Source organism: Pristis pectinata, chromosome 10 (assembly GCF_009764475.1).
Source record: "Pristis pectinata isolate sPriPec2 chromosome 10, sPriPec2.1.pri, whole genome shotgun sequence".
NCBI classification, from domain to species: Eukaryota; Metazoa; Chordata; class Chondrichthyes; order Rhinopristiformes; family Pristidae; genus Pristis; species Pristis pectinata.
In genome coordinates this window covers 35927223-35952740 of record NC_067414.1, presented here as the reverse complement: position 1 = coordinate 35952740, position 25518 = coordinate 35927223, and the positions used below count along the sequence as shown (strand labels likewise).

The 25518-nt window shown below is 40.1% G+C and overlaps 1 protein-coding gene across 1 annotated transcript; it reads right to left on the bottom strand.

Annotated features, from left to right (window-relative positions):
* Positions 1-4654: 4654 nt before the first annotated feature.
* On the bottom strand, positions 4655-24872 carry coq3 (coenzyme Q3 methyltransferase). The gene is made up of 6 exons (XM_052024643.1): positions 24464-24872; positions 11217-11354; positions 10043-10142; positions 7633-7875; positions 6764-6923; positions 4655-5609 (listed from the first exon to the last, which is right to left on the bottom strand). The coding sequence occupies exons 1-6, from the start codon at positions 24646-24648 to the stop codon at positions 5398-5400; spliced, it is 1038 nt and encodes a 345-aa protein (XP_051880603.1). The 5' UTR covers positions 24649-24872; the 3' UTR covers positions 4655-5397.
* Between the last annotated feature and the right edge of the window lie 646 nt (positions 24873-25518).

Below are 25518 nucleotides of genomic sequence, written 5' to 3'. Positions count from 1 at the left end.
GCGGCTGCCAGAAAACTGGGTCAACTGCTACTGTTGGTGCAAGATATGACATTCATAAAGTGGCAAATTTAGATCATTTGCCAAAAGATAGCAATAGATTCCTGATGGCTATGAAACTGTCAATGAAACAGAAGCAGTGTTGCTGTTATTTATACATAACAATGTGGAACAAAACTAAGTTAATTTAGGTGACGTGATCATTATTTGCAGTCCACAGGAATGTACTCTCCAGTTGCATGGATGAGTGCAGCCTCAATACCATTCAGGGCAATTGATTGTCCCAGCCTAAATTATTCACTCCCTCTACCATTTGTGTATAACAGTTAAAATGTGTACCATCTGCCAAAATATACCGCAGCAAGTTGCCAAAGGTCTCTTTGACAGTTCTTCTGAAATCCATGGTCTCTACCACCTATGAGGCCAAGGTCAACAGGCACAATAGAATGCTACCAGTGGCAGGTTCCCTTCCAAGTCACACACTATCCTATATTGAAAGTATATCACTATTCCTGTATTATCATTGGGCCTCACTCTCCGGGAGCACTGTGGGCAGACATTCACAATATTGTTTCCCACAGTTCACCACCTTTCCAAGGGCAATTAGTTAAGGGCAATAAGTGCCAGTCTTAGTATGAATGCCTACGTCACATTGATGGATTAATAACAATACATCTTATCCAGTGCCCTGAACTGTATACAATTCCAATTGAGGCATACACCCGTTTTTTGTACAAGAATAATAAAAATTAAATCATCCTGGCTGTGCAACCTAATAACCTATTTGACTTGGCTATCAGTTAATGGCATTGATCCAAACCTTAAGAGAATTGAGTACTATAACACCAAGATCTTTTTTTTCCCAACAGGCTGTTTTGCACTCTTTAAAACTGTTCATACCATTTCCTTGACCATTGCCCAATATCAGCTCCATTGACCTATTAGCCTCAGTTGTTTTAATTGCATAAAGTGGACCTATGCTCTCACTCCATCAAGATAAGTTTACAGTATTTTTGTTGTCATCCTCAATCCAAACATTCACAAACATTTTTGTTAAAAAATGCTACAAAATTTTGAAACATTCTCCTTATATCAAAGCCATTATTAAAGATAGAAAATAGCAATGAACCCAAAAACCAATGAATTCTGCCAGACACTATTGGTAACTGGTTTCCACAATCATTAATAATCGATGTCTATGTAACCAAATCTTAATGCACCAGAGCAAATAACTGCCAATTCCATAGTGTTCTTTATGGCAGAATAAATTGTAAGATATGTTTTCAAATAACTTGCTGAAATCTATGTAGACAATAACCTCTCCAAAGAAACTAAATCAAAGTTGCAACACCATTCTTTATACCCAGAAGCTGTGTTCATTATTCCTGATAACCCTTTTTTGTTAATTCAGATATTTACAGAAAGCAATAATTATCCTTTCAGGATCTTGCCAATGATTAAAATTAAATTATCGTGTCTATAGTTCCCTGGTGCTGACTATCCACTTTTTGACAAATTAAACTATTTCCAGGCCTAGGGAGCAATTTCCAAGTCCAAGCAGATGCTAAGGAAACAGTCAAAAATGTTGATAGATGTTATCAGGTTCTGATCATTCCAAGTAAATATGTTGTTTTAATTTCTGAAGTGTTCATATTAACAGTTAATGGTTGCTAATGATGGAATATCATCTCACCAGTGAAGTCTGATGTAATAATTTATGTCTTTAAATCATACCCTGAGAGTCCATTCAAATCTGTTCTGATAAATCCTTCAATAGCTTTATACATCTTTAAAAGCGCTCTGACTCCTGACATAGTGAAAAAAGCCTTTTAGCACTGCCGTGACAGCTGTCCACTATCATCTTCTCCATTGACATTATAGTTGCTCTAATAATAGCTTTTATTGCTTCCAGTTGGGCACAACGCTGGTCTCTGTTCTACTGTGAACTATTTTCCTCAAGACTGCAGAAGGATTTTTTTTGTTTGAGACTAACTTGTCCTTTTGCCAAGTTTCATTTTAGCTTCCCATTGTAAACTCAACACACCACTTTGAGGGAAATGAGGGGCACTATGTGAACCGCTGATTTTCATAAACAGACAGATGTGCATCACTTCAACATCACTTTAGCACTGCCGTTAAATGGACAAACTATAAAAAGACCACGCCAATGTCATATTCCTACCAACTAATATGGACCAAAGCTCATATAAAGTAGCCATTATCTGGGACACTTAATTTATTGCTGTTTTGCTGAAAGGCTTTCAATACAAAATGCAGATTTGTTTTTTTGGTTCATTTCCAAGCTTCAGCATCCATATTATTTTTTACTTATGCCTCACCTGACCCTTTCAATCCAGATCTGAATTGGGTCATAGCTCCTCCAGATGTCAAATTGTTTTCCTTTGCACCACACCTCTTGTTAACTTTACCAAACAAACCCTCTTGGTCTCAGGTTTTCATGGGACACATTACCTCTGCTGAACCCTTGCTGCAGGGCATACCCCTGGCCTCAGAGAACCACCTCTGGAATTTGCTAGTACAAATCCATTATGCTGATCTGGATAGGGAGGGTTTGTTTTCCTGCTGAAACTTTCTGGATCCAGCAACGTAGTCTAAACTGCATCAGGGGCTCCAACAGCTCATTAAGGAATTCATGTCTGTGTATTGCCCAATTAGATTGCAGAGTGTTGGAGATAATATATTGGCATGATCAATGATTGGCTACCTATCAGGAAGCAGCAAATAGAGATAAGGTGGTGGTGGGTCACTTTCAGGTTGTCAATCTGTGACCAGTGGGTGCTGCAGGGATTAGAGCTGTTTACTACATATAGCAATGACTTAAAGAAAGAATGTGAATGTACTGTAGCCAAATTGGTGGATGATACAAAAGTAGGGGTAAAATAAAGAGATTTGACAAGTGACAAATGTGGGTAATATATGAGGCTGCACTTTGGAAGGAAGAATGATAGTAGACTATTCTTTAGATAAAGACTGCGGCAAGCTACAGTGCAAGGGATTTGGGGGGTCCACGTTCATGAAACAGACAGTTAACTTACAGAGGCAGCAGGCGTTTGGGAAGCTTAATTGAATGCTTTTATTTCAAGGGGTTGTAGTATAGAAGTGAGAAGTCTTGCTAAAACTGCAAAAAGCACTGGTGAGACACCATCTAGGGAACCTTGTACAGATTTGGTCCCCTGATTTAAGGAAAGGTATATTATCATTGAGCGCATTTCAGAAAAGGATGATCCTGGGAATAGAGGATTGTCCAGTGAGGAAGCGTTAAACAGGTTGGGTCTGTACTCCGGAGTTTGGAAGGGTGAGTAGTATTCTTACTGAAACAAGTAAGATTCTTAGAGGGATTGGCAGGGAGGATAGTTTCCCTCATGGTAGAGTCTAGAACCAAAGGGTACAGTCTCAGAATAAATGCTGAGGAATCCCAATCCCAGGAAGATTCAGCTGCACTAAAATCCAGGGTTGCAAATCCTTTATTAAATATAGAACGTGTGTTTACGATGTTTGTTACTGCATGTGTAAACTTCCTAGATTTTCTTCCATTTACCAGAAAAATCCAGGCCATTCTTCCCTTTTATATTGGCTAAGATTGATTGCACAGGACTATGACTTTAAGGAGAAAGACATGGATGATGGTGATTAAATGATGTGAACTGCCATGAACAGGCACACCCACATGCACAACTCCATTCAATCGTTCACTTAGAGCATAGTAGCCCTAGATCTGCACAGTGTATAACCTTAGATACACTTTTGCAGTTTGTTTTGTTGCTAGTTGCATTTCACATGAAATATAATGAAATCCCTCACACTAGAAAACTCGATCACTTGACGTAATTGCGGACTGAGAACAGAAGTAGGAAGTTCTCCTCACTGAAGTAGAAGGAACCTGCCACTTTAAATTCAAAAGGCACAACGCAACCATTTGTGCTACTAACATTGCTCAAGTCTGGAGCTACAAACAAGATGCTGGAGGAACTCAGAGGGTCAGGCAGCATCTGTGGAGGGAAATGGACAGCTGACATTTTGGGTCGAGACACTTCATCGGAGTTCCTCCAGCATCTTGTTCGTTGCTCCAAATTCCAGCATCAGCAGTCTTATGTCTCCATTTTGCCCAAGTCTGGTTGCTTGGGTGATGCTGAATTCACTGATGGCTTACTTCTGGAAGTCCATTCAAAAGACTGCTGCAGACTTGTAATAAATATCTTGCCCATTTACACGAATGTCACCAGCACGATTGTCCAAATGGAGGCTCCAGGGCACAGTTTGAGATATTTCCTCTCCTTCTTAACCTCAAGATATGAGAGGTTAATAAACTCTCCAACAATAACAGATATGTTATTGCCTGAAATAAAGATAGGAAAGTTCCAACAGGCTTTCCATAGCAAATGCACTTTAAAAGGTCCTTTTTGGCCGTGAAGTGCAACACAGTCTCATCAATCACCATGCTGCTGCTAAGCACCATTTCTGGACCCACCCAAACTGATATTTCACTGCATTCATGGTTGTACATGCAAAGCTGCAGAGGTCAAAGCCACACTACAGAACAGTAAAAAAAAATCTACCTACCAGTATTATTAAAAATGATCAAATTCAAAGCACTCAATAAATCAAAAATCCCTACAAAAATGAACAACACCCAAAAACAGATCACAGCTGGTTGTTTAATGTTAAAATAATCCCAGGTGAACAAAATCCTGTAACCTTGATATCACTACTGATAAAGTTGATGTACAAACATAGTTTCTTTCTAATCAGAACAGTTCTAGGAATAACCATTGAAATGGAAGGAAGAGTATGAGAGAAGGACTTTGATAAAGACCAGAATGACTGAGGAAATGACAGAATGAGACAAGTCTGTAGTTACCATTTAGATTTCAAATAAATGGTTTGAAACAAAGCATATCAAAAGCCATAATGGAAGATTAGATTTCAAAAAGAATTTGTATAGTATACTTTAGTCACTGATAACATTAGTCTGTACGGTAGCATAGCGGTTAGTGTAATGCTATTACAGCGCCAGCGAACAGGGTTCAATTCCCACTGCTGTCTGTAAGGAGTTTGTACGTTCTCCCCGTGACTGCATGGGTTTTCTCTGGGTGCTCCAGTTTCCTCCCACATTCCAAAGACGTACAGGATAGTAAGTTAACAGGGGTGTAATTGGGCGACATGGGCTCGTTGGGCCAGAAAGGCCTGTTACCGTGCTGTATAAGTAAAGTTTTAAAGTTTTACACCTATAGGCTACATTTAAAAATTGTGTTTTTTTTAATTCATGTAAAATATCTTTATACTGCATTGAAAAGGTTTCTAATGCTTGATGTAGATGGTCATGAAACATATATTAGCACAGCAGCATTTCTGAGGGGCAATTGAATTAAATGGTTCCTTCTATAATTTGTCTGCGGAGCATCCACTGGATTCTGATTGGTGGGAACCATTACCTCTGCCGTTACTTCTTTCTGAGACAAAATCTGATTGCTCTGGTACTTTGGTTTTTACTGCATGTAGTGCATAATTTACACTATAGTTACTAATCCAATTCCAGGAACCAAATAGGGGATTAAACAGCATTCCATTGACAGCTTCTACTGTGAATCCACCTGAAATGCACAAAGAGAAGCAAGTAAAGCATAGTTAAATACTTCTTTTAACTGATTACACTGAATGAAGATATATTAGGACTTCTTTCATAAAATATGAATGCTAATGCATTTTTTCCTGTAACAATGGACAAAATACCACAACCATAAATTATCAGTGAATTGTTTATGTTACTGAACAATTGTAGGAGATCAACTTCCAAGATGCATGGAAATAAATGGAATGGATGGATGAATGGATGCATGGAGTACAGCAGAGACAAGCTGCAATACTTTGTTAGAAGTAACTTTATTCCAAAAGAACTTTTAAAAAAGAAATTCATCTCACTGTTACAAGCAAAACAAATATTGCTCATTTGAGTGCTTATGTATATCAGAATTACCATTAATTCTTAAGTTTCTTCAATCTCATTTCTCACAAACTATTTCCCTAGCACTCTCAACTCTTGCTGCATTCAAAACACTTCCTAAATTCCATTCAGATAAATTAAATGAATGACAAAATAAAAGCACAAATGTGTTATTTGTTCATCCGTCGTTAGCTTCAGACGGACAAGCAAAATTTCCTTTTCTGCTCCTTGATAATATTGTTAATTGTTGTCCTGATGCAAGGGGGGGGGGGGGGGGGGGGGGGTGGAATATCAGACAAATTGAAAAGGTCAGGAAACAAAAGCAGCAAAGATTAGATGGTGATGCCTAATAGTTGGTTTAAAAATGTTGGTGACAGAGGCAGGGATCACGGTTTCATTCACCTGATCTAGTGAAGTGGCTGTAAAAAGCATGGTTATACAAAGGAAGACAAAAGTGGTTATTTACCACTGACAATTGTGGTATATAGCAGCATGGTTCATTTGTGGTCATGATATAATGAGCCTGATAACACCGTAATACCACCTTTGCCAGTTGTGCTCCATTCAGCTGTTTATGCAAATCACTGTAGATCACCTGGAATATTCAATCTTTAACAGCTAATTAAAAAAAAACAATTTTTCAACTAAACAATGTTGGGTGATTACTTGAATAATAATAAATAAACAATTTAACCTCCTTAACCATTAAAAACCTACCCAAAGTAGGTTGCATTAAATACATTTATGCTTTTCCCTAAAAAATAAAATTTCTAAAACTAAAAATTAATCATTCACATTACTCACTGGATGCTAGAAATTTCTCCAACTCTTCAGGGCTGATGAACTTTTCCCATTCATGCGTCCCACTTGGTACAATTCTTAATACATACTCGGCCGCTACGATTGCCATTGCATAGGACAGGAACGTCTTGTTAATTGTTGTTATAAAGAGTGATCCTTCAGGCTATTTGAAAGAGAGCAAATAATTGCAGGCACTACAATAACATTAATCAGATTAACTCATTTTATCTCTGGACAAATGGCAAAAGTTGATCCAGTCTACTAATTATAAAAGACACAAGATCTTTATAGCTTTCTAATCATAAGTGGTGTCCTTGAATTTTTGTTTATATTATTATAAACAAGAATCCCAGAACCAAGATACTTTTAATCAGTTTACTATCTAGGATACATCTACTTGTCCCTGTGACACAAGAAATTCTGCAGATGCTGGAATCTGGAGCAATCCCTGCATTGTTTTAAGATTAGGAAGCAGGGCTATCTTGGCTATTCCATTTCACAATGAAATGGCTGGAAAAAATATAGCCATAGTACACTTCCCTGCCTGCACAGTAGCTAAACAGCAAAGTCAACTAAATTGCATTATGATGGGTTAAACTCATAAGCATCCAGTACATGAACTACATCTAATTACAGCACAAATCCACTATCAAAGTAAAAAGCCTTAAACATGGATTTAAACCAAATCCTAACCCTATTTTTTTCCTACTGCATATATATTTCTAAACATGACTACGATAACTTATAAGACTTTACAGCACATACCATAGTGGCTCAAGGTACTCACCACCAGTAAGTGCTGGCCTTAACAGTTACAGCCACATTTTGTGAATGATGGAATACAATTGGATTTTTTCCCCCAAAAACCTTACCTTTAACACTTGTGCAGCACATCTAATAAATGTTCCTAGGTCATTAATATGTTCTACAACTTCCGAAGCTACAACAGCATCAAACATGCTTGTTGCCTCCGTTGCCATTTCCTCCAGAGTGCAGGCAGTGTACTCTACTTGCCCCTTCAGTACTGGATCAAACGATTGGTGCAGCTTTGCTGTTCTGATATTATCTTCCAAAGGATCAATTCCAACAACCACTGCTCCAAGACGACCTAGTGGCTAAAAAAGTAAAAAGTAAAATCATCAACTGCCTATAAACAAAATCTCTAGCTAAATTAGTGGAAGTTTCTTAAGGAAATAAATCTGATCAAAATTGTCACAAAGAATTGAGGCTCAAGTTCAAAGAAAGTTGTTTAAATTGAAATATTTCATATATGTGCTAGTAAATGTGTGAAACCCTTTTGAACTATTTAAGGGAGACTTGGACTGTTGTGTGACAGAGTAAGTAACCAAGGAATTTTCTTTTACAATTTTTTTTATTAATTCCAGATAGAAAATACAAAGTACATGAAACAAAAGAAAAAACAAAATGTTACAAAATACATTGTATTGAGTCACACTTGAAATCACAATACCTCATATTGATAAACAGAAATGATAACTAATTAATAATAATAAATTGGAAAAAATTTATTATAAAAAAAATTTAAACCCACTACCAAGACTGAAGCTGTTTGGTTAAAAAAGACAAAAAAAAGCCCTGAAGACAAAATAGTATCAGCCTGTATCTGTACATTAAGCACCAAATCAATGGTTTTGAAAGTAGTTCAAAAAAGGTCCCCACAATATTTGAAAGTCCAGATTAGATCCAGAAATTGAACAACGGATCTTCTCTAAATTTAGATATGACATAACATCCTGTAGCCATTGAACATGAGTGGGGGGAGTAACTTTCTTCCATTTAAGCAACACAGCCCTTCTGGCTATAAGAGAAATAAAGGCCAATGTGTGTAAGTCGGAAGTCTCCAAAATTATATCTTTTTCTCCAACAATCCCAAATAATGCAGTTAAAGGATTTGGCTTAAAATTTATTTTAAAAAGCACAGAAAAAGTTTGAAATACCTCTATCCAGTATTTTTTAAAGACTCAGACATGACCAAAACATTGTGAGTTAAAGAAGCCTCTCCATTATTGCATTTATCACAAGAAGGAGATATATCTGAATAAAAACACGGTAACTTGTCTTTGGACAGGTGAGCTCTATGGACCACTTTAAATTGAAGGAGGGAGTGACGCGCACATAATGATGAAGTATTAACCAATTTAAAAATTTCATTCCAAGTTTCCTCACAAATTGAAATCTGCAAATCATGTTCCCAAGCATTTTTAATTTTGTCCAAAGGAGCCTTATTCGTTCCTGATAACCTACCATAAATCTTAGAGATTGAACCATCATAAAAAGGCTTCAAATTAAAAATTGCATCAAGTAAGTTCATATCAGGACTTATAGGGAATGTATGTACTTGAGATCGGAGAAAGTCTCTGATTTGCAAATATCGAAAGAAGTGACTTTTTGGTAAATTATATTTAGTTGACAATTGTTCAAACGTTGTGAAATTTCCTCCAACAAATAGATCCTGAAAACAAGTAATACCCAATCTATCCCATTCTTTAAAAACTACGTCAGTCATAGAAGGTTTAAAAAAACAATTAACAAAAATGGGACTAAACAAAGAAAATCTCGATAAACCATAATATTTTCTAAATTATAACCAAATCCTCAAAGCATGTTTAACTACCAAATTATCAGTTAATTTATTTAATGATAAAGGAAGTGAAGAGCCAAGCAAAGAAATAATAGAAAATTTTTTAACAGAATTAGCTTCCAAAGAAACCCATACTGGACAATCCTCATGATTAATATTATGTAACCAAAACGTAAGATTTCGTATATTGACTGCCCAGTAATAAAACCTAAAGTTGGATAAGGCAAAGCCTCCATTATTTTTAACTTCCTGAAACTTCCTAGGATGTTTATTTTTCCATATGTAAGAAGATATAATTGAATCAAGGGAATCAAAAAAAAGACTTAGGAATAAAAACAGGTAAGGCCTGAAACAGATATATAAATTTAGGTAAAATATTCATTTTAATAGAATTAATGCAGCCAATCAACGATATAGAGAGGGGTGACCAATTTAATAAGACCCTTTTCACATAATTCAATAAAGTAAGGAAGTTTTCACCAAGGATTTTAAAAATACACACAGCATAATATGTAGTCCAATGGATTGAACTTCTTTCTTCCATCATAGTCTTTCTTGTGTTTGTATTGCAATTTAAGTGCCTTAGGATATTTTGGTGCTGTATCAATATTAATAATATGTTCTCTAATCTATACACAGACAGTGCTTTGGTTCATCACTTTCATAAGCCTTTATTGTACCTCACTTAATAGTCCTCCTCCACAACCAACGTCTAAAATCCGGAAACCATGAAGGGGATATCCTAAATGTGTTTTTTCACTGCACATCAACAATGTATCTCTAGAAGAAGATCAGAAAACAAAATCATCCACATTTCTCCAGAAAGCATCTTCGAAATGCAACAATGTCAAAAATAAAGCGTTATCTTAAGTCTGCTGTTTCAAATTCTGGCTGTATGTTCATCACAGTGCCCTGATTTAGAAACTTCTGATTTATAAAATTGCAAGTAATAGTCAATAATAATTGACTAAGTTTAGGCAAAAATAAAAGGTTTATATCAACAATTCATTAAGTGATAGCTTCGATTACATACAAAATATAACTGTTTAGAGGTTATAATATTTTGCAAAATAAAACCAAGACTGAAAACTCCTGGAACATTCCAGGAGACAACAAAACAAAAAGAATATTGGTAAACTTATTTTATTTGGCCTGTATTCAACCTAGCTTGAAAATTCAGCAGATAGGATTGAATAAAAATAAACCACTGAAAATAAATAAATTTGCACAGGCTTTCCCTGGCTAGGATTTCTAGAACAAGGGGTCACCATTCTCAGGTTACACCACAAGAGATTTAGGACTCAGATGAAGAGAAATTTCTACACTCAGAGAGCGATGATCCTGTGAAATCCACTACTGCAAAGGACTGTAGAAGTCAAGTTGCTGAAGGAGATAGATACATTCTTAGATGCAAAAGACATCAAGGGATTTGCCAAGAGAGGGGGGAATATGGTATTGATTGCATTGAATGGCGGAGCAGGCTTGAAGAGGTGAATGGCCAACTTCAAGTCCTATTTTTCATGTTTACCTTCTTTTGGTAAGACCTGCACTGAAACCAATAAGCAAACAAATGTTTGTTAGTATGCAAGGCACCAGCCATGCTTTGGAGTTTAAAAAAAAAACAAATTACAATTTTAGAAACTGGTCTATTGAAACCAATAAATATTAGGAAATCAAAATAATGAAATATAAAGCATTTTAACAAAATTAAAAATTATCTGTGAAGAATAGTGCTACTATGCCCTTGTATATTGAGCACCTATATGACAGATTAACTTTTTGCAACAACGACAAGTACTAAGCACATTCCGATAGTCATCACAATGCAAGTTGTGAATGGGAAGGTTACCATACCGGATAAAAGGAACACGAAGATCATTCAGAGCATGTAGAGCTGCAAATTCTCCATTTCTATCCCACCATTTTTGAGACAAGGCCTGAAACTTCTTCATTTCGCCAGGTTCCACAGTTGTTTTTGATGTGCTATACATCCTAATGAAGCAAAGAAACAAAATCACAATGGTCCTCATAACTTATTTAAATGTAATAATGTTTTCCCATCAAGTTGGTATTTAAATAAGTTGCCATAGGTGCAAGTTCTTGTAGCAAAATCTTCAGCAGCTCTTCAGATTAGTGTTACAGACTCAGTGAAAGTCCCTTTAAGATAGTGTGTGTGTGTGTGTGTCTGTGTGTGTGTGTGTGTGTGGCGTGCTTACGTCAACAGAAGATAAAGGACGTAATGACATTGTTGAAGAGGTCAGTTGAAGGGGGAGAGAGAGAGAGAAAAAAGGGAGAGAGACACCAGCCCGCTAGTTTCTCTATCGATGGATGAGAAACAATAACTGTGTCTGCCAATGAAATCCATGTATGGAAATTGGAAGTAATCCGGTGGAGTTCACTTTGTTGCTGACCTGTAGAAGGAAACAGGTATTTGTGTGGACGACCACGATTCGGATGCTTTTCAGGGTGAGGAAGTCACTACTGAGTAAACACTGAAGTGTCGTTTGGGTTCCATCGTGGAACATTTGGATTTTGTAATTACTCTCTCTATGTTCTCTACATCTATGTCTTATCTTCAGTCAACGGTGGTGGATGAAGAAGCCCTTGCTCATGTTTCACCTTATGGCTTGCGGAACTGAACTTTAAGAACCATTCCTGAACTTGGAATTTGGGACTTTGCCACACACACGAAGAGTTTAGTTTTTGGGGTTAACGTTCAAGGTTTAACATTTTTGAATTCTAACATACTAACATTTTTACTTTTATTTTTCGTATTATAAGTAGTGATTAATAAAATAGTTTTTAACACTGAATCAGGACTCAGTGTGTTTCTTTTGTTGCTGGTTCGTGACAAAATTGGGGGCTCTTCCGGGATCCAACCCAAAGATTAACGAGTGTTGTCTGGGATTGTTCCCCAGATTGACGAGATTCGTTTGGAATTCAATCCAAAGATTGTTGAGGGAGGTCTGATAAATTCTTTTTAATTGGCTTGTGTGTGTGGAAACCAGCAGCAATGGATATTAAGACATTTTTGGAGTCACCAACCCTCAAGGGATTGGAGGTAGCGAAAAAGGATGATTTGGTAGAGATTGCTACAAGGCTAAACCTTAAAGCAGTAAAGCGGTCTATGAGAAAAGCAGTTATTCATAGAATGATAGTTGACTATTATTTGGAGAAGGAAGTGTTTGAGTTGAGTGAGGTAGTTGAGTTTCCTGAGATTAAACCAGTGATTTCTGATGTGACTTCTCAACCAGTGGAGTTGGAGGATCTGGAGGAGGAAGAATTAGAACAGTTAGAAGAGTTTTCTGGGAGTGAGTCAGAGATTCCTGATAGCCAGGTGCAGATAGCAAAGATGGAGTTAGAACAAATACGAATGAAGTTCGAGTTGGGACAAAAAAAGATAGAGGCCGAACAAAGGAAATTAGAGTTAGAGGCTGAACGAGAGCAAACTCGGTTAAAGTTTGAGGCTGAACAGGAACGAGAGCTAACTCGGATGAAGTTAGAGGCTGATTTAGCAATGAAGCAGATGGAATTGAGGAGGATGGAGCTGGATAGAGAGGAGAAGGAAAAACAGAGGCAGCATGAGTTAAAAATGAAGCAAAAGAGTTTGGAATCTGATTCTGATGATGGTTTTTTAGCCAGCAGGGAGGTTCGATTAGTCCCTCCTTTTGAGGAAGATCAGGTTGATCAGTATTTCCAACATTTTGAAAAGGTTGCTGTGAGTTCAAACTGGCCAAAGGAAGGACGGGCTCTTATGTTACAGAGTGTAATTAAAGGTAAAGCTCAAAAAGCTTATTCTGCTTTGTCTGTTGAGGATGCAGCTGATTATACCAAGGTAAAACAAGCTGTGTTAAAGGCCTATGAACTAGTACCTGAAGCTTATAGACAAAAATTTAGAGATTTGAGGAAATCTGAAGATCAAACATATGGAATTTGCCAATGGAAAGAGAATATGTTTTGAACGATGGTGCCTGGCTAAAAATGTAGATGGGGATTATGATAAATTGAAAGAATTGATGTTAGTAGAAGACTTTAAAAAATGTGTTCCAGCTGAATTAACAACATATTTAAATGAAAAGGAGGTGGAAACTTCACAAGAAACTGCTCGGTTGGCAGATGATTATGTTTTAACCCATAAATCTAAATGGGGACAACCTAAAACCTTATAAAATAATTATAAGGACAATCCAGGTAAACCGGAGATTAAATTGGGAGGTAATCAAAAAGGGAAGGATGAAAAGAAGCCAGTGCTGGAGAAACCTGTTGAGCGTACTTGTTATTACTGTAAGAAACCTGGCCATGTGATAGCTAATTGTGCCCTTTTGAAGAAAAGGAAGGAAGCTGTGCCCAATGCTTGCTTTCAGGCAATTAAAAATCAAAAAGGTTTAGGAGATACTGTTAAAGATCAGTCCTTGCAAGAGGGAAAAGCTCAAAAGTTGGAGGAGGTGAGAAAGGAATTCCATTCTTATGTATCAGAGGGTTTTGTTTCACTGAATGATGGGTCACCCCAGGTGCCAGTGAAAATTCTTAGAGATACTGGGGCTTGTCAATCTCTCTTGCTGGACAGTGTTTTAAATTTTGGTGAAGAAACTGACACTGGTGAGGTAAATCTAGTGCGAGGCGTTACAGGTGACACCATGTCTGTCCCTTTGCACAAGGTGATTTTAAATTCAAAGTTCGTAGAAGGAACTGTCGAGATAGGGATACGACCTAGTTTGCCAGTGGAAGGAGTTTCTTTGTTATTGGGAAATGACCTTGCGGATGGAGAATTTGTCCCTGTGGTACGGTTAACGACCAAACCAAGGATTGATGAGTCTGAGAATGATCCAGATGTTTACCCATCATGTGCGGTGACTCGAGCTAGAGCTACAGAATTAGCCAAGGCCGACAGTCCTGTGCAGTCTGATGTGGTTCCCTGTGACAGTCCTAAACAGGAAGAAAATTATGATGCCTTGTCTGAAACTTTTCTGTCTTCACTGGAGAATCAACATCCTTGTAGTGAGCCTGAATTTAAAGATTTGTCTTTGTCGAGGAAGGAATTTATGGTGGAACAGACAAAGGACCCTGAGTTGACAGAATTGAAAGAAAAAGCACTCTCATGTGAGGAGAGTGAAAAAGTGCCAATTGGATATTATGTCAAAAATAGAGTGTTAATGAGGAAATGGAGACCTCCTCATGTCCCTGTTAATGAGGAATGGGAAGTTATTCATCAGGTTGTTGTTCCAAAAGTTTATAGGAATGAGATTTTAAATCTGGCCCATAGTATGCCTTTGGGTGGTCATTTTGGTGTGAATAAAACTGTAGGGAAGATCTTGAAACAATTCTATTGGCCTGGTTTGAGAAAAGATGTGGTGATATTTTGTCGAACCTGTCACACATGTCAAATCAAAAACCCCGTGGCTCCGTTGAAGCCAATTCCTGCTTTTGGTGAACCCTTTTCGAAGGTGATTGTGGACTGTGTTGGCCCATTACCAAAGTCTAAGACTGGAAATCAGTATTTGTTAACCATCACGTGTGCCACTTCTAGATTTCCAGAGGCAATACCCCTTAGAAATATTAAGGCCAAGACGGTGTCAAAGGCTCTTTTAAAATTTTTTACCTTGTTTGGTTTGCCAAAAGAAATCCAATCTGATCAAGGCAGTAATTTTATGTCTAATTTTTTTCAACAACTAGTCTATGAGCTGGGAGCAAAGCAGATTGTATCATCTGCATATCACCCAGAATCTCAGGGAGCTCTGGAGAGATTTCATTCTACTCTCAAAAACATGCTGAAGACTTATTGCTTTGAAAACACAAAGGATTGGGATGAGGGTGTTCATTTACTTTTGTTTGCCATTAGAGAATCAGTCCAGGAGTCATTAGGATTTAGTCCGTTTGAGCTTGTATTTGAACATCGGGTGAGAGGACCTTTGGAATTGTTAAGAGAGCAATGGGTTAATGAAGAAGTGCACTTGAGTCTGTTGGACTATGTCCAAAAATTTAAAACTCGGTTGGAGAGAGTCTGCCAGCTATCGGGAGAGAATTTGAAAACCAGCCAGATAAGAATGAAGACATGTTTTGACAGACGTGCTCGGCCTAGGACATTTGCAGTGGGACAAAAGGTGTTAGTATTTTTCCCTAGCCAAAATAATCCCTTGCAATCTCGTTTTTCTGGACCCTATGTTACTGAATCCCGAGTGACTGATCTAACATATATAATCAAAACACCAGATAGATGCAAGAAAACACAACTGTCATGTAAACATGCTGAAGCCTTATTATGAGAGAGATTCAGTTGTGGCCATGATGGATAATATGAAGGTTGTTTCTAGAATGCCTGATGTTGATATTGAGGAAGGCCAATTTAGACCAAATATTGTTCCATCGAAACTAGAAAACCAAAATATCCTGGAGAACCTTGAAACGAAGTTGGACCATTTACAAGTTTCGCAAAAGCAACAGATGAGAGAATTAATTTTAAAATTTAAAAATCTGTTCCCAGATGTTCCAAACAGAACGTCGATAATTACCCATGATGTTGATGTTGGGGATGCAAAACCAATCAAACAACACCCATATCAAATGAATGTGGAAAAAAGTAAACTTGTTGATCAGGAGATAAAATACATGTTGGAAAATATTATTACACATTCTACTTCAAACTGGAGTTCGCCCTGTGTTATTGTACCTAAACCTGATGGAACTGTTAGATTTTGCACAGATTACAGGAAAGTGAATGCTGTAATGAAGTCAGATGCTTACCCTATTCCTAGGGTGGATGATTGCATAGACAGAGTGGGAAAGGCAAAATTTCTTACAAAGATTGACCTATTAAAAGGGTATTGGTGTGTTCCATTAACAGATAGAGGAAGGGAAATTTCAGCCCTTGTAACCCCTTCTGGATTGTATGAATATAATGTTTTGCCATTTGGAATGAAAAATGCTCCGGCAACATTTCAACGAATGATTAATTCAGTGATTCATGGGTTAAAACACACAGATGCCTATATTGACGACTTAGTGACTGGGAATAATACATGGGAGGATCACATCTCTGCGTTAGAAAGGTTGTTTGAAAGACTTTCCGAGGCTAACCTTACAGTTAACTTGGCTAAAAGTGAATTTGGCCATGCCACTGTGACGTATCTTGGTTATGTGGTAGGTCAAGGCAAGCTAGCTCCTGTTCAGGCAAAAGTTCAAGCAATATCTGAGTTCCCTATTCCCACAGGTACAAGGACCATTAGAAGATTTTTGGGAATGGTTGGATATTATCGTAAATCTTGTGAAAATTTTGCTGATATTGCTCTTCCCCTAACTAATCTTCTAAAGAAAGGAGTAAAGTTTGCTTGGACAGATTCTTGTCAAGAAGCATTTGAGAAGCTGAAAGCCATTTTATGCTACCATCCTGTGCTCAAATCACCTGACTTTGAAAAGCCATTTTCGTTAGCAGTAGATGCCAGTGATGAAGCTGCAGGAGCTGTGTTGTTGCAGAAGGGTGACCTTGATGATATTGACCATCCGGTAGCTTACTTTTCAAAGAAATTTAATGAGCATCAAAAGAATTATTCCACCATAGAGAAAGAATTACTGTCGCTTGTTTTAGCCTTGCAACATTTCAGTGTATATGTTTGCACCGCTCAGAAACCATTGACTGTGTATACAGATCATAACCCATTGGTGTTTCTGAGCCGAGTCAAAAACAAGAACAGAAGGCTGTTAAACTGGAGTTTAATTTTGCAAGAGTTTGATCTCATGATAACTCACATTAAAGGCAAAGATAATGTGATTGCTGATTGTCTTTCCCGATGTTAAATGGGAAACATGTATCTTTACTAATCTGATATTCTGTAATTGTGTAGCAGGATAATTATTAACATTACTAACTGTATGCGCGGTTAAAATTTTTCTTGGGAAAAATTCTTTTTTAGGTGGGAGGTGTTACGGACTCGGTGAAAGTCCCTTTAAGATTGTGTGTGTGTGTGTGTGTGTGTCTGTGTGTGTGTGTGTGTGTGTGTGTGTGTGTGTGTGTGTGTGTGTGTGTGGCATGCTTACGTCAACAGAAGATAAAGAACGTAATGACGTTGTTGAAGAGGTCAGTCGAAGGGAGAGAGAGAGAGAAAAAAGGGAGAGTGACACCAGCCTGCTAGTTTCTCTATCGATGGATGAGAAACAATAACTGTGTCTGCCATTGAAATCCATGTATGGAAATTGGAAGTAATCCGGTGGAGTTCACTTTGTTGCTGACCTGTAGAAGGAAACAGGTATTTGTGTGGACGACCACGATTCGGATGCTTTTCAGGGTGAGGAAGTCACTACTGAGTAAACACTGAAGTGTCGTTTGGGTTCCATCGTGGAACATTTGGATTTCGTAATTACTCTCTCTATGTTCTCTACATCTACGTCTTATCTTCAGTCAACGGTGGTGGATGAAGAAGCCCTTGCTCATGTTTCACCTTATGGTTTGCGGAACTGAACTTTAAGAACCATTCCTGAACTTGGAATTTGGGACTTTGCCACACACACACACACACACACACACACACACACACACACACACGAAGAGTTTAGTTTTTGGGGTTAATGTTCAAGGTTTAACATTTTTGAATTCTAACATACTAACATTTTTACTTTTGTAGCGGTTGCTACCGCGGAATAAAACAAGACTCTACTCGGAGGATTGCCAAACAGAACTGGTTTATTTTCCCGCCTTGTGCGGGCCCTTTAAGGGAGAAAAACTCCTGCCCAAAAAACCGGCAATGACGTAAGTCCTACGTCATCAGGACTTTCCCGTGCGCGGGTTCTCCCCGTCGCTCGGAAAGACGAGGCCCGCCGCCATCTTGGGCCTCGTCGCTCCGACACCGCGCGACCCGACTGCCGAGCCAGTTCGCCCGACTAGACGGTGAGTCGCCACACTTTTATTTTTCATATTATCATAAGTAGTGATTAATAAAATAGTTTTTAAACACTGAATCATGACTCAGTGTGTTTCTTTTGTTGCTGGTTCATGACATTAGTCTTCTGTAGAATTGACAGCAGCCCTTATAAGCTTAGCCTAGCTAAAGATTAAGTGCTATTTCTCATGAAGAGTGACATTTTAATACACATAGAACATAGAAAAACTACAGCACAATTCAGGCCCTTCGGCCCACAAAGCTGTGCTGAACATGTCCCTACCCTAGAAATTACTAGGCTTACCCATAGCCCTCTATTTTTCTCAGCTCCATGTACCTATCTAACAGTCTCTTGAAAGACCCTATCATATCAGCCTCCACCACCGTTTCCGGCAGCCCATTCCATGCACTCACCACTCTGAGTAAAAAACTTACCCGACATCTCCTCTATATCTACTCCCCAGCACCTTAAACCTGTCCTCTTGTGGCCACCAATTCAGCCCTGGGGAAAAGCCTCTGACTATCTACCCTATCAATACCTCTCATCATGTTATACACCTCTATCAGGTCCCCCCTCATCCTCCGTCTCTCCAAGGAGAAAAGGCCGAGTTCCCTCAACCTGCTTTCATAAGGCATGCTACGCATTCCAGGCAGCATCCTTGTAAATCTCCTCTGTACCCTTTCTATGGCTTCCACATCTTTCCTGTAGTGAGGCGACCAGAACTGAGCACAATACTCCAAGTGGGGTCTGACCAGGGACCTTTATATCTGCAACAATACCTCATGGCTCCTAAATTCAATTCCCCGATTGATGAAGGACAATACACCATATGCCTTCTTAACCAGAGTCAACCTGCGCAGCCGCTTTGAGCGTCCTATGAACTCGGACCCCAAGATCCCTCTGATCCTCCACACTGCCAAGAGTCCTACCATTAATACTATATTCCACCAACATATTTGACCTACCAAAATGAACCACTTCACACTTATCTGGGTTGAACTGCATCTGCCACTTCTCAGCCCAAGTCTGCATCCTATCTATTTCCCTCTGTAACCTCTGACAGCCCTCCAAACTATCCACAACACCCCCAACCTTCATGTCATCTGCAAACTTACTAACCCACCCCTCCACTTCCTCATCCAGGTCGTTTATAAAAATCACAAAGATTAAGGGTCCCAGTACAGATCCGAGGTACACCACTGGTCACCGACCTCCACTCAGAATACGACCCTTCAACAACCACTCTTTGCCTTCTGTGGGCCAGCCAGTTCTGGATCCACACTGCAATGTTCCCTTGGACCCCATGTCTCCTCACCTTCTCCATAAGCCTCGCATGGAGTACCTTATCAAACGCCTTGCTGAAATCCATATACACTACATCTACTGCTCTCCCTTCATCGATGTGCTTAGTCACGTCCTCAAAAAATTCAATCAGGCTCGTAAGGCAGGACCTGCCCTTAACAAAGCCATGCTGACTATTCCTAATCATATTATACCTCTCCAAATGTTCATAAATCCTGCCTCTCAGGATCTTCTCCATCAGCTTACCAAACACTGAGGTAAGACTCACCAGTCTATAATTTCCTGGGCTATCCCTACTCCCCTTCTTGAATAAGGGAACAGCATCCGCAACCCTCCAATCTTCCAGAACCTCTCCTGTTTCCATGGACGACACAAAGATCATTGTCAGAGGCTCCGCAATCTCCTCCCTTGCCTCCCACAGCAACCTGGGGTACATCTCATCTGGTCCCGGCGACTTATCTAACTTGATGCTTTCCAAAAGTTTCAGCACCACATGCTCAAGCTTTTCAGGCCACTGCAAGTCCCCACTACAATCCCCCAGATCTTTTTCCGTGGTGAATACTGATGTAAAATATTCATTAAGTACCTCCGCTATTTCTTCCGGATCCATACACACTTTCCCACTGCTGCACTTGATAGGCCCTATCCTTTCACATTTCATCCTCTTACTCTTCACATACTTGTAGAACGCCTTGGGGTATTCCTTAATCCTGCCTGCCAAGGCCTTCTCATGTCCCCTTCTGGCTCTCCTAATCTCTTTCTTAAGTTCCTTCCTTTTAGCCTTGTACTCCTCCAGATCTCTAACATTACCTAGCTCTCTGTACCTTTTGTATGCTTTTCTTTTCCTTTTGACTAGATTTATTATAGCCTTCATACACCACGGTTCCTGTGTCCTATCATGACTCCCGTCTCATCGGAACATGTCTATGTAGAGCTCCACACAAATATCCCCTGAATATTTGCCACATATCTTCCGTACTTTTCCCAGAGAATATCTGTTCCCAATTTAATCTTCCAATCTCCTGCCTGAGAGCCTCATAATTCCCTTTACTCCAAGTAAACTCCTTTCTAGCCTGTCTGTTCCTATCCCTCTCCAGTTCTAATGTAAAGGAGATAGAATTATGATCACTATCACCAAAATGTTCACCCACTGAGAAATCTGACACCTGACCAGGTTCATTACCCAATATCAAATCAAGCACAGCCTCTCCTCTTGTAGGTCTATCTACATACTGTGTCAAGAACCCTTCCTGAACACACCTAACAAACTCCACCCCATCTAAACCCCTCACTGTCTGGAGATGCCAATCAATGTTTGGGAAATTAAAATCCCCCATTGTTATTTTCGCACCTTTCTAGGACCTGCTTCCCTATCTGCTCCTCAATAACCCTGTCACTATTGGGTGGCCCATAAAAATGTACCCAGCACAGTTATCGACCCCTTCCTGTTCCTAACCTCCACCCACAGAGACTCCGTAGACAGTCTCTCCACAATGTCCACCTTTTCCGCAGCCGTGACACTATCTCTGATCAACAGTGCCACTCCCCCACCTCTCTTGCCTCCCTCCCTGTCCTTCCTGAAACATCTAAAACCCGGCACTTGAATCAACCATTCCAGCCCCAGAGCCATCCAAGTCTCCATAATGGCCACCACATCATAGCTCCAAGTATTGATCCATGCTCTAAGCTCATCCGCCTTGTTCACAACACTCCTTGCGTTAAAATAGACACATCTCAAGCCTGTCTGAACACGTCCCTTCTCTATCACCTGCCTATGGTACTTACTCCTAGCCTCCTCTATTTCAGAGCCAAACACCTCTTCCCCAGTCTCTCCAGTACGGATCCCACCCCCCAACAATTCTAGTTTAAACTCTCCCCAGTAGCCTTAGCAAACCTCCCCACCAGTATGTTGGTCCCCCTGGGATTCAAGTGCAACTCGTCCTCTTTGAACAGGTCATACCTGCCCCAAAAGAGGCCCCAATAATCCAGAAAACTGAATCCCTGCTCTTTACTCCAATCCCTCAACCACACATTTAACCTCCTCCTCATTCTGTTCCTATACCCACTGTCGCTTAGCACAGGCAGTAATCCGGAAATTACTACCTTTGTGGTCCTGCTTCTCAACTTCCTTCCTAATTCTCTATAGTCTCTTTTCAGGACCTCATTCCTTTCCCTACCTATGTCGTTGGTACCAATATGTACCACGACCTCTGGCTGTTCTCCCTCCCACTTCAGGATATCTTGGACGCGATCCGAAACATCCCAGGCCCTGGAACCTGGGAGGCAAACTACCTTCCGAGTTTCTTTCCTGCGTCCACAGAATCGCTTGTCTGCCCACCTAACTATAGAGTCCCCTATCACTAGTGCCCTCCTCACTCCTTCCCTACCCATCTGAGCCACAGGGCCGGGCTCTGTGCCAGAGACACTGCCACTGTTGTTTCCCCCAGGTAGGCTGTCTCCCCCAGCAGTACTCAAGCAGGAGTAGTTATTGTCAAGAGGTATAGCCACAGGGGTACTCTCTAGTACCTGACTCTTCCCCTTCCCCCTCCTGACTGTGACCCAATTGCCTGATTCCAATGTTCCCGGCGTGACCACCTGCCTATAACTCCTCTCTATCACCTCCTCACTCTCCCTGACCAGACGTAGGTCATCAAGCTGCATCTCCAGTTCCCTAACATGGTCCCTCAGGAGCTGCAGCTCGACACACCGGGTGCAGATGTAGCCCTCCCGGAGGCAGGGAGACTCTGGGAACTCCCACATCTGACACTGAGTACAGAAAACTACACTCATACTCCTTCTTTAACTCAAGTCACCTACCATACACAAATTACAAACCCTAACTTTGAGGGGTGATTTAATAAAGATTTTATTTTTGAAAAAACAAAATGCTTACCTGATAACCAAAGTGGGTAGAGAGAATAATTGTAGGCAGCACTCCTCAATATGCTGCGGACTTCCCCCATCCCTGCCCCAGTAGGTATCAGAACAAGAGTAAGTATGTTGGTTCTTTTGAATCCATTAGCCAAAGTAGGCAACCAGTATATGAAGGTATAATATTGACCATATCAGCTGCTACATCATTGACCTGCCTTCCAGCCAAAAGTCAGAAGTAATGATGTTCACTGATGACTGCAGTGTTTGCTTCCATTTGAAATCCACCAAGTAAACAATCTGTGCCTACATGCAGCAAAAACATGGACAACCTTCTGGCAAAGACTGATAAGGGACAGATGGGAGATAAATGCCAGATAATGGCCATTTCTAACCAGAAAGAGTATATCAACATCCCATTGACAATCCCATTGTCACATTACCATTGTCAAATACCTCACCAGCAATATTCTGGGGACTGCCAAATACCAAAAACTTAACTGGACTAACCACATAAATCCTGCTTCCACAAAAGCAGTTCAGAAGCTCAGTACTCAACAGTGAGCGACTCCCAAATGCTTTTTTTCATCAAGAGTGCAATAGAATACCCTTCACCTGACAAGATGATTGCATTTCATCTAGCCTCGAGGAGCCTGACATTATCCAAACAAAGCAGCCCCTTAACCATTCACTCTTTCCACTTTTGGTGCAATGCAACCACAGTGTTTAGCACATACGAGATGCACCATAGCAACCAACCAAAGTTTCTTCAACAGCACTTCACCATCCGGGACATGCCTTCTTCTCGTTACTACCATCAGGGAGGAGGTACAGTAGCCTGAAGACCTACACTTGATGATTTAGAAACAACTTCTTCCCCTCTGCCATCAGATTTCTGAACGGTCCCACACTACTTTGTTATTCTGTTTTATGCACTATTCATTTTGTAATTTATATTAATTTTATGTCTTTGCACTGTACTACTGCTGCAAAACAACAAATTTCATGACATACAAGTCAGTGATAATAAACCCGATTCTGATGTGCAACCTCTGAAGCCTTAATGGACACGGGAAGTAGGAACATAAGTACACCAAGCTCCCCTCTGTCACATATAATCTTGACTTGGAAATACATTATCATTCATCCAGGGATTAAAACTCCAGCATTATATCTCAACAACAAGCAAAACTGGTTCAAACTCTTCCCAAGCACATCATTACAAAGATCTCAGTAGTTCAAGAAGGCCATTCATCATTCTCTTCTTAAGAGCATTTTGAGAAGGTAATAAATAGTCAATTTGTCAGCATCATCTACATCCAGTGAATGAGGTAAAAATAAATCTCATCCAGGGTGCAACAACAGAGGTGAAAATTGGCCATTTACTTAATGGCAGGTCGCATTCTCATTCCACATCTGAAGGCTGTGGATTGAATTCCCTCTTCAACATGCTGATGACTTCGGGCAATTCAAATCTCTTTTGCCTATTCAAGTGGTTTAAAAGATTCAATGCGTCTCTTCAATGAGCCAGAAGCTCTTCAGCTACTGTAGCCAACGTCCACATACTAAAACAGATTATTTTATCATTAGTTCCGAGGACAGCAGCAGCTTCAACAAATTGGTTGTAAACTTTCCTGACAAAAGAATGACTGGACATCAAAGGGCAAGCCATTAGAGGGAAAGTATCCCAAGGATGTGAAAGGTTCTGTAATAAAGATCCCTCAAAAGATATTGCTATTTAGATTTACGTTTATGACCAAGCCCTTTGGTCTACTGCAGTCTAAACATCTCACCACGCTTTTTTCCTACAACTTCAAGGTTTATACGTGACACTGTCTGCAGTCACCTCCCTATGGCCTATGTTTCAAGGGCTTTGAGGGCGATTATTTTCTTTAAGGGCATTTTACAAGGCGGCTGCTGAAAACCTACAGTGGGCGAGATCATGAATAAAATTATCCCACTGACAAATCGCGTTGGAAACTCGGCATCATTCAAGGAACGCCTCTGGAGGAGGAAAGCACACACACACACACATATTTCAGGTCAGCGTTTCTCACCGACTGGTGTCCGTGCTCCGTGCATCGCTGCAGCCTTTGCCTCCCGGGCGCCCCCGCTGCCCGAGCGCCCCGGGGCTCGTGGCTGCCGGCGGCCGTACTGCCGCCGGGTTCCAGAATGTTGCCCTGGAGCACGAGCCGCCTCCCGGCGCCAGCAGCAGCTGCAGCAGCGCCCTGCGCAGTGCCATTGCCTGGGCACTAGTCCCTCTCTGATTACAGTCCGGCGGAAATACAAGCACCCGACAGCTCGGCCCAGCTATGGTAAAAAGCCGTCGTTGTTCGTCAACTACATGCACGGTGCTTTATTTGCATGCAAAAGCCCCCTCCTGTAATCAATAACTTCGGAAACACCGATTTTATGTAGATTTGGAAATGTTGAGAACCATGCACCTACTCTGTCAACCACCAAAACATTGTCTTTTAATCCTCCTACTTGATACAGTCTGCTAAATGTTAGCACAAGAGGAAGAAGACCACGTGATTTTTATGTTCTCAAACAGAAAATAAAGGTGCATGTTTTCAAAGTTTATTACAGCATTTTATCAGTGTAAACGAGTTCCTGCCTATTTAATGATTTCCCCCAGATGCAAGATTTTAAAGGTCTCTCCGTTTGAATGCTCGTGTCCCAGCAGTTGTTCCCCTCTTTAAATGTTCAATATTTCCATTCTTCGCTGCGCCCCTGCCCAAGATTATACTTCTCACCGCTGTATACTAAACTGATCTTCACCTCCGCATGGGATTTAGCATGGAATTAAGAACCGTTTGGTAACTTCCCCAAAATAAAACATCATAGAGACGTACAGCACAGAAACGGGCCCTTCGGCACACCACGTCCCTGCACACCTCGTCCCTGCTCACCGTTGTATCTGTACTTGGTCCGTAGCTATCTCTGCCTTTCCTTTTTAGGGTCCCTGTCTAGATATAACTTAAATGTTGCAATTGTATCTGCTTCCACCACCTCTGGCAGTGTGTACCAGATATCAACCATTCGCTGTTGAAAATATTTCAGTCTGATCCCTCCAACTTCTAACCTTAAACAGCATGGTGAAAAATTCTTC